Source organism: Tupaia chinensis, unplaced genomic scaffold (assembly GCF_000334495.1).
Source record: "Tupaia chinensis unplaced genomic scaffold, TupChi_1.0 Scaffold000311_2, whole genome shotgun sequence".
NCBI lineage: Eukaryota > Metazoa > Chordata > Mammalia > Scandentia > Tupaiidae > Tupaia > Tupaia belangeri.
The window spans coordinates 2297896-2308476 of NW_006159803.1; the positions used below are offsets into that span (position 1 = coordinate 2297896).

Below are 10581 nucleotides of genomic sequence, written 5' to 3' on the forward strand. Positions count from 1 at the left end.
GTTCAGCTGCCTCTCCAGGGCCGGCGTGTGGCCTTTGGACCAGCAAGCTGAAGCGGAAAACAAGGTCTGAGAACTTGCAACTTGAGAAGATGATGGTTACCAGCCCTGCATTGCCTCAGGGAAGAACAGGAACTACTCTACCATTCTTGAAGTGAAGGTACTTAATGAGAATAGGACAGTGTGGAATGGGGTAAGTGAAGAGAAGAGGATAGAGAAAGATAGCAAGTGAGCAATAGAGAGACAGGACGTCAGTGAGAAACAGATAGGGTTTATTAACTGTTGATGATGACATGTATAGAATTCTCAACTGGATTGGTCTGAGAAGTGTTTCATGATGGGCAAAGTATTTTTACAAGCAAAACGAGAAATAGCAATTGACTGTTTTATAAAAATAATTAGAATAATAAAGATAATGATTGGGGAAAACAGAAAAGATATGGAATGTTGAAGTGGGGAGATTAATGTCTCTGTACTGACTGACGTGCATGGCATTCCCTTTTGAAGAAACAATGTAATACACTGTAAAGTTATATGTAATCCAATGTAATATGAAGAAGATATGATGATAAAAAATTTAAAAAAAAAAAATCCTGAAAAAAAAAAAGCTTTGCTTAAGAAAATTAGCCTGTCTCCCAACTAAAGTTTTTCTTTTTTAAAAAAAGAATTATTTTATTTTACTTTATTTATTATTATTTTTGGGTTTTATTTGTTTATTTTTGTTTTTGGAGAGGTTTTTGCTATCAGGAGTGTGCGCTTGCCAGAGAGACACAGAGACACAAAAAGTAAGAAATCAGCCCCCCCCCCAGGGGGTGGGCACACCACAATCCCTTCTCCATTCTCCTCTCGGGATCTTGGGCACATACACACACACGCCTGGTGTGAGTTTAAGCCACCAGGTCCAGGACTCAGACCACAGTGGACTACATGGGAGTCCAGCAACATAGCCACTATACCAACTGCTGGTCCGTATTTGTTTTTGTTTTTTAATTTGACCAGAAAGAGACAGACAGAGAGGGAAAGTGAGAAAGCAAGCTGCCAGGTTTGAGACTCAAACCACAGTCAGCCATGTGGGAGTCCAGCACCCTTATCCACCATGCCACCTGCTGGCCCCTAAAGTTTAAGTTTCTTGAAAACAGAAGTCATGCTTTATTTTTCTTTTTTTTTTTAATTATTTTTTTGTTATTATTTTTATTGTTTTAATTTGACCAGAGAGAGACAGAGAGAGAGAGAGAAAGGGAAAGTGAGAAAGTAAGCCACCAGATCTGGGACTCGAATCACTCAAGCCATGTGGGAGTCCAGTACCTTAATCACCACACCACCTGCTGGCTGTATGCTTTATTTTTCTACACCTTATAAAGCTACTAGCAGTGTTGGACACTCATTAAATACCACATAAATGTTTAACTAATAAAAATAATGTTTTCAGGTCTCATGGTTACTTTTAGAATAAACAAAAATTTAAGTTTCACTAACATCCAGATATCAAAGATAGATATTTCACATTTTCTATAATATATTGTAGGTATAAGTGTTTTTAATTAAAACTGGTTTTAAGGCTATGACTAAATACAAAACTATAGGTACATACCACCATGACCGAAACCTCCAGGACATAAAAAAGATCTTACTGTCATCACAAAAAATTATTCATAAACTAAGAGGTTTTTATTGAGTCCAAGACATCCAGGGTAAGATGTACTTGTACAGACAATTCAAAATAACATCCTCTTAGGCACACCCCCAAGCCTAGTAGGTAAAGGAGCTGGATCCCACATAGCTGATCGTGATTCAAATTGTAGCCCTAATGGCTTGAAAAAAACAAAAACACTTGGTGCATGCCCCAAATCCTGACAGGACAGAGAAATGGAGGAGAAGGAATTGTGGCATGATTAGGCCAACTGTGAAGTGCTTTATCTCTCTATATCACTCTCTAGAGAGCACATTAGCACTAAGATAGGGGGAAAAAATCATCTTGGTAAATTTGTGAGCAATCCTTTAATTATCTTCTAGGTTTCCAAATGGACTAAAACATAAACCACTCTTTATCCCCCTAGAGTTTTCTACTACTAAACAATGTGTCTTTTCCATCTTTCCTACTGTGCTAATTAAGAAGTAATTTAGAAACTTAAGCTATTTCTCATGAAACTTATTTTTGGATAAGTAATATTGGGTCATTGGAAAAGTCATGATGTATTTTTGCATCGAAACACATAGAAAAATATCCTGGCTTTTCCAACAACCCAATATTTTATTGTCCTACAACTGTGGCACGCTTAACTTCAGTAAGTAAAATATGTATTTGGCACCCAACTTATGCTCAAGTACTAAGTTTGGAGAAAATAACGACGGTAAGAAGCAGCTTCTTCCTTTGATAATGCTAATAGGGGTAGTTAAATAAAGTATAAGAAGGCAGGCAGGTGGGATTAAGGTGCTGAATTCCCACATGGTTAACCTCAGTTCGAGTCCTGGATCAGGCAGCTTGCCTTCCTGCTTTCCCTCTGTCTCTCCAGTCAAATTAAATAATAATAATAGTAAATAAAATTTAAAAATTTAAAAGGAAAAGTATACAAAAGTACAATTCAAGGCAAAATGTGGAATGACATTAGAGAAATTAAGTAGCTCTCACAGGTGATGACAGGACTTCACAGAATTTTTCACGCTAGATTTAGTCAATTTCATAGTAGAAACAAAATCACATACTTACTACAATTACAAGGCATTTTCCTCACTTTCCTAAATGTAAATGATGTTCGTATTCCCCTCTTGTTTAAAGTTAAGTCTCCAATATCACTGGTGATAATTCCACTTTTGTGACCCACAGAAGCTTGAACAGTGTCAAATTTTCTGGGTGTGATTCTAAAAACAATAGTCAACAGAATTAGTAAATATCACAATAATAAAAATTTTTGAGGACTCTTAAAAACTATTAAGGGAAGGGACCAGCAGTTGGCCTAATGGCTATGTCACTGGCCTCTCATGTAGCCAACAGTGGTTTGAGTCCCGGACCCGGTGGCTTAAACTCACGCTTGGGCGCGTGTGTGTGTGTGCCCAAGATCCCAAGAGAATGGAGCAGAAGAAATTGCAATGTGGCCTCTGTTTTTCTGGTGAGTGCACATGCCCTATAGCAAAACCTCTCTCCCCCCCCCCAAAAAAAAAAATATTAAGGGAATAGAAAAAATCTAAAAGAATGTATTACAAGTATCTATTGAACATTCTGAATTGTTAGACATTGTTAAAAAAAGGGGGAGGTGGGGCAAAGAAATGGATGCCTGCCAGGCCAACCAATAGCATGGTGGTTGGGGCAGCTGGGTCCCACACAGCCCCATAGTGGGCACGTGTGCATGCCCAAAATTCTGAGAGAACAGAGAAGGAGAGAGGATTGTGGCATGGCCCTTATATAAGTGGATCTAACTCTGGATTCTTCTATCCAACTGATCTATTTATCTATCTATAAGCCAATATTATACTCTTTTGATTATATAACTGCATAGACAGTCATAAAAGTCAGAATAAATCCAGGACCAGCAGGTGGCATGGTGGTTAAGGGACTGGACATTCCCACATGGTCGACCGCTGTTCAAGTGCCGGACCTAGTGACTTGCGTTATCATTTTCCCTCTCTCTCTGTGTCTCTCTATGATCATATTAAAAATAAATGAATGGAGACTGGTGGGTGATTTGGTGGTTAAGGTGCTGGATGCTCCCACATGGCTGACCACAGTTTCAGTTCCAGACCTGGTGGATTGCTTTCTCACTTTCTGTCTCTATCTCTCTGTCTCTGGTCAAATTAAAAATAAAATGAATGAATAAATAAAGTTAATTTTTTTTTAAATAAATGAATAAAATATTTAAATATTTTTAAAAATCAGATTAAATCCAACATTGTTTTTCCTGTTTCAAGATTTTGACTATTTTAGCTCCTTCATATTTCCATAAAAAATTTAGAATCAGCTTGTCTATTTCTACAAAAAAAGTCTTTTAGACTTCTTTTTAAGAGAGATTTTTTGCTATAAGGCCTGTGTGCTCACCACAGACAGACTGAAAGCGAGAAATCATCCCCCAGGGGGGTTGGCCATGCTGCAATCCCTTCTCCTCCATTCGCCTCTTGGGATCTTGGGCGCACATGCACACACGCCCAGCATGAGTTTTAAGCCACCAGGTCTGAGACTCAAACTGTGGTTGACTACATGGGAGTTCAGCAACGTAACCATTACACCATCTGCTGGCCACGAGTCTTTTAGATTTCTGATTAAATTACACTGAATCCAGAGACCAATTTGTAGACAACTGTTATCTCAAAAACATTAAATTTCCTATCAATGATGATGACAGCATCTATATCTTTCCATTTATTTTAAGCTTCTTTAATTTCTCTCAGCAATGCTTCATACATTTCAATGTATATATGTCACCTTCTTTTAGGTGGGAGGCTATCATCACAGGGCACTTGAGCTTATCAGAAAGAGACACAGACAGAAAGAAAGAAAATGAGAAATCCCCCCCTCCCAAGGGGGATGGCCACACCACAATCCCTTCTCTATGTTCCTCTTGGGATTTCGGGCAAGCAAGCATAGGTACCTGGCATGATTTTTCAATCCACTGGGTCTGCAACTCACATTGAGATCAGCCATGTGAGAGTTGAGTACCTTAACCATCATGCCACCTACTGGGCTACTTTTTGTTTTATTTATTTATTTATTTATTTTTGTTTTTTTGTTTGTTTGTTTGTTTTTGAAGAGGGTGCACACACTTGCTAGAGAAAGATGGAGGAAGAGGAAGCATACTCCATCGGGAACTGTCTGGCTGCAATCCGTTCTTTTCCATCATGTCCTCCTTACAGGATCCTCGGCACACACATGCATGTGCTGGTATGCTTCTGAAGCCATCCAGGTCTGGGATTCAAACCATGTGGTTGGTCATGTAGAATCTGGCTGGCCCAACTCTCACGTCACAGAGCTAGCCCTGTGTTACATAAACTTTTTTGTTTTTAATAATTATTTATTTAATTTTTAAATTCATTCTCTTATTTTAATTAGACCAGAAAGAGAAACAGAGAGAGAGAGAGAGAGATAGAAAAATGAGAAAGCAAGCCGCCAGATTTGGGATTCAAACTGTGGCCAGCCATGTGGGAGTGTCCAGCGCCTTAACCACCATGCCATCTGCTGGTCCCTGTTACATATACTTTTAAAATTTATATGAAAGTGTAATTTATACTTAGGTTGTTGATATCTCTTAATTTTAAAAAATTATTTATTTAATTTTATTTACTTACACATTTATTTTAATTTGACCAGAGAGAGACAGAGAGAGAAAAAGAGAGAGAGAGAGAGAGAGAGAGAGAAAACGACAAAGCAAGTCACCAGGTCTGGGACTTGAACTATAGTCAGCCATGTGGGAGTGTCCAGCTCCTTAGCCACCATGCCACCTGCTGGTCCCCAGTATCTCTTTATTAAGAGACAGATAAATGGGGGCCAGCAGATGGCATGGTGGTTAAAGACACCTGATTCACACATGGTTGACAGCAGTTCAAGTCCTGGACCTGGCAGCTCGCTTTCTCGCTTTTCCTTTCTCTCACTCTGTTTCTCTCTGGTCAAATTAAAAGATAATAACAACAAATGGAATTAAATAAATAAATCCTTAAAAATAAAAAAAGGCAGATAAGTTTATTTTTTCAATAGAGGATCTAGAAAAGTCAACTATAATACTCAAACGGATTTGATCCTAAAATAAAAAGACATATTTTCAATTCTTCATTTTCATTTTGTCATTGCTATATTGTTTTGTTCCATTTGCTCTTAAAATCACAATTCCTGGGGCCAGCAGGTGGTATAGTGATTAAGGTGCTAGACTTTCATGTGGTTGACCAAGGTTTGAGTCCCAGACCTAGCAGCTTGAAACTCGTACCAGGTGCATGTGTATGCGTGCCCCAAATCCCAAGAGAATAGAGAAGAAGGGACTGCAGTGTGGCCACCCCCACTGGGGAACAATTTCTCTCTTTTTGATTCTCTCTGTCTCTCCAGCAAGTATACATACCCTATAGAAAAATCTCTCAAACAAAAAATTTAGTAAAATGACTCTTTTAAAAGACCTTATACTAAAGGCATGTTTTTATAAGTAAACACATGAAATCATTGCCCTGTACAATTGTTACACTAATAGCTGAAAATGGTTAAAATATAGTGTTGAACAAAGCAGAGATATTTCAGAAGTTTTTTAACTCTTGTTAAGAAATTACTTGCCGGGAACCAGCAGTTAGCGAAATGGCTATGTCGCTGGACTCCCACGTAGTCGACCGCGGTTCGTGTCCCAGACCCGGTGGCTTAAAACTCACACCAGGCGCGTGTGCATGCGTGCCCAAGATCCTGAGAGGAGAATGGAAGAGAAGGGATTGCGTTGTGGCCATCCCCCCTGGGGGGTGATTTCTCACTTTCTGTCTCTATGTCTCTCTCTGTCTGGCGAGTACATGCGCCCTATAGTGAAAACCTTCAAAAAAAAAAAAAAAAGAGAAAGAAAAAAAAAAGAAATTACTTGCCTAAGGACTAGCAGATAGTGTAATGGCTATGTCGCTGGACTCCCATGTAGCTGACCACGGTTCGAGTCCCAGACCCAGTGGCTTAAACTCACGCCGGGCGCATGTGCGTGCATGCCCAGGATCCTGAGAGGAGAATGGAGGAGAGGGGATTGCAGCGTGGCCATCCCCCCAGGGGGTGATTTCTCGCTTTCTGTCTCTCTGTCTCTCTCTGTCTGTCTGGCGAGCACACGTGCCCTATAGCAAAAACCTCTCCAAAAAAAAAAAAAAAAGAAGTTACTTGCCTAAAGTTACACTTTAGACAAATGTGAAAGAGCTCTTAGCTATTCTTGGCACTAATCTCAGATTTTTAGGAACATGTAATCCATATGTTAAAATAATAATTCCTGGGAACCAGCAGTTAGCGTAATGGGTATATCGCTGGACTCCCACGTAATCGACCACAGTTCGCGTCCCGGACCCAGTGGCTTAAAACTCACGCCAGGCGTGTGTGTGTGCGTGCCCAAGATCCCGAGAGGAGAATGGAGGAGAGGGGATTGCAGCGTGGCCATCCCCCCAGGGGGTGATTTCTCGCTTTCTGTCTCTCTGTCTCTCTCTGTCTGGCTGGCGAGCACACGTGCCCTATAGCAAAAACCTCTCAAAAAAAAAATAATAATAACAATTCCTGGGCCGGCAGGTGGTGTGGTGGTTAAAGGCACTGGGTTCCCACACGGCCAACCACGGTTCGAATCCCAAACCTGGCAACTTGCTTTCTTGCTTTCCCTTTCTCTCTCTCTCTGTCCGATCAAAATAAAAAACAGTAATAACAAATGGAATTAAATAAATAATTCTTTAAAAAATAACAACAACTCCTTTAAATATTATTAAACATAATTTATTCTCTGCACTTAAATTACAAATTGGGAATATATTAAATAAAAAGATAAAAGCATTTTTTAGACTTAAATAATATTGAGTCATTGGGAAAGTCATGACGTATTTTTTGTTTTTCTCTGCAAAATGACTTTTTTTTTGGAGAGGTTTTTGCTATAGGGTGCACACGTGTCAGACAGACAGCGAGAGACAGAGAGAGCGAAAGACAGCAATACTCCCGGGGGGAATGGCCACATTGCAATCCCTTCTCCTCCATTCTCCTCTTGGGATCTTGGGCATGCACACACATGCGCCCAGCGTGAGTTTAAGCCACCGAGTCCAGGACTCAAACCATGGTCAACTACATGGGAGTTCAGTGACATAGCCATTATGCTAAGTGCTGGTCCCCAAAATGACTTTTCTGATTACCTAATAGGTCAATATAATAGAAGAGACATCTCAATTTAGGACAAATATAGTCTTCAGGAGTTCAGGGAAAAATTATTTCAGGCTAATATAGACAGAAAAAGCTCTATAAATGATTAAGGAAGTAAAGTTGAGCTAAATCTTTCTATTTTTAAAAGAGGTTTTTGCCCTAGGGCTGTGTGCTCATTGGGGAGAGAGAGAGACAGACACAGTAAAGGGGAAAGTAAGAAATCATTCCCTTTTTTTTTGAGAGAGATTTTTGCTATAGGGCGCGTGCGCTCGCCAGACAGACAGAGAGAGACAGTGGGGATGGCCACGCCGCAATCCCTTCTCCTCCATAGCCATTACGCCAACTGCTGGTCCCTCCAATTACCTTTAAAAATGGGAAATAAGACCACGGGATAAAGTTGACATCGTGACTGTGTGAATTAGATGAATTAACACGTAAAGAGTTTAGAAGAATGCCTGGCACACACACACACACAAAAAAGCTGCAGAAATAATTTTAAAGAAGAGTTCACATAATTTCATGAACATAAGTCCCTCAATACACAATGACACACATAAACATAAGTGAACAGATGACTTGCCAAAAATAACAACACATGTAAGAGAGAAATAACAGATGTAGCAAAATGTTCAAATTGGTAAATCTAGGTGAAAGATAAAGGAATTCAATAAACTACGCTTTCAATTTTTTTTAAGAATTATTTTTATTTAACTTTATTTACTTATTTCAATTTGACCAGAGAGAGAGAAGAGCAAGTGAGCAAGAGAAAGAGAGAGAAGGAAAGCCAAAAAGCAACCCACCAGGTCCAGGACACGAACCTTGGTCAGCCATGTGGAAGTCCAGCACCCTTAACTATCACAGCACCTGCTGCCCCCCTATCTTTCAATTCTTTAAAAAAATTTTTTTGCTATAGGGTGCATAGTTTGTCAGCAAAAGAGAGAAAGTGAGAAAGCATCCCCCAGGGGAGACGGTCATGCCACAATCCCTTCTCTAGTTCCCTCTTGGGATTATGGACAGACACACACACATATACACACATACTCAGCATGTTTTTCAAGTCACCAGGTCTGAGACTAAAACCAGTTAGCCACGTAGGATCCAGCAGCCTTCACCAATATGCCACTGACTGGCCCACACTTTAAAATTTGCATGTTTTGTTTTAAACAAAAAGGTAATACCAAAGCAAAATTTTTAAAGCAGACCCAGCCCAGTGGCATGCAGGGAGTATTCCTGCTTGGGTGGCTAGAAGCCACATGAATGCCCAAGTTCAGTTCCGGCAACCTGAACACACCAGGAATAGTTGCACGTGCCTATAGTACTAGCTAATTAGGAAGCTGGGGCAGGAGGATAGCAATCAATGAGACCCTGTCAAGAATACCTGTCTGTTTCTCTTCCTTTCCCATTTGCTCTCTCCCTTTTTCATAAAGGGGAGGGGGGGAAGCCACAGATGTCCTTAGAAAGGCTGGACCCAGAAGCCTAAATGTGTAGGCAGAGGACATAGTTCTAGTGACTCACCACAAAATGAAAAGTTTCACAAAGTTAAAGGTATCTTGCCATCAAGGTGATTTCAATACATACCCGTGAGTCCAAAGGTATCTAGATTCTCCTGCCATCACCAGCAAACTCCGACGAGGCAACATAACCGGCACTACAACACCACCTGGGTGTTTAAAATCCATGACAACCTTGAAATAAAGACAAAAGCATAAAGAATAATCCCAAACTTCACACATTCCAAGGATAAAAATGATTCATTGAATCTGGCTATCTTCATAAATTAATAGAGATTAAAACATGATAATGGTTTGTTGTTTGTTTTTTTGAGAGAGCTTTTTGCTACAGGGTGTGTGTACTAAGAAAGAAAGAAAAGAAAAGAAGAGAAAAGAAGAGAAAAGAAGAGAAAAGAAGAGAAAAGAAAAGAAAAGAGGAAAGGAAAGGAAAGGAAAGGAAAGGAAAGGAAGCAAGCCAGCAAGCCCGCCCGCCCGAGGGGATGGCCATGACACAATCTCTTCTTCTCCATTCTCCTCCTGGGATTTTGGGCACGTATACACACGTGCCTGGCATGAGTTTCAAACTATTGGGTCCAGGCTCAAACTGTGGTTGGCCATGTGGGAGTCTAGTACCTTAACCACTATACCACCTGCTGCCCCAAAGCATGATAATCTTTATAGAATAGACTAGCACAGTGGTTCTAAAACTTTAGTGTTCATAATAATCAACTAATAGGGCCAGATAGTGGCATGGCAAAAACACCATGCTCTGTGAGGTTGACCCGGGCAGGAAGTTTCCAGGTTTACATCTGGAGACTTCCCTGAACACACCAGGCATGTGCATATGTGCTCATGACCCAGGGCTGGCAAGCTGAGGGTAGGTCACTGTCTGAGAATCCCGTTGGGGAGTTTATCTTCTCTCTCACTCACAATGGAAGAAAGAAACTTAAAAAAAATTGCCGAATGACAAAAAAAAAAATCATACTTCATTGATAGATGTTATGGTATGAATATTCCTGCCCAAACTCAGGCTGAAATTTAATTACCAGGCCAGCAGGTGATAGGGTGCTTAAGGGCTGGACTCCTGCATGGTCGACTACAGTTCAATTCCCAGACCTGGATGCTTGCCTTCTCACTTTCTTTCTGTCTCTGTCTCTCTGTCTCTCTCTCTCTCCTCCCACCCCCGGATAAATTTAAAAATTAATAATAAATTAAATAAAATAAATAATTGCTTTTAAAAATTTAATTGCCGGGGAACCAGCAGTTAGCGTAATG

The 10581-nt window shown here is 40.2% G+C and overlaps 1 protein-coding gene across 9 annotated transcripts in view; it reads right to left on the bottom strand.

Annotated features, from left to right (window-relative positions):
• Positions 1-10581, bottom strand: part of ALKBH8 (alkB homolog 8, tRNA methyltransferase) — a 46973-nt gene that overhangs the window by 11775 nt on the left and 24617 nt on the right. For all 9 annotated transcript variants that reach the window (XM_014588781.2, XM_014588786.2, XM_027772855.1 and 6 more), the window contains 2 exons: positions 9395-9501; positions 2705-2856 (listed from right to left, as the gene is read on the bottom strand). In XM_014588781.2, coding sequence (XP_014444267.1) covers positions 2705-2856; positions 9395-9501 — 259 coding nt within the window. The remainder of the gene's footprint in view (positions 1-2704; positions 2857-9394; positions 9502-10581) is intronic.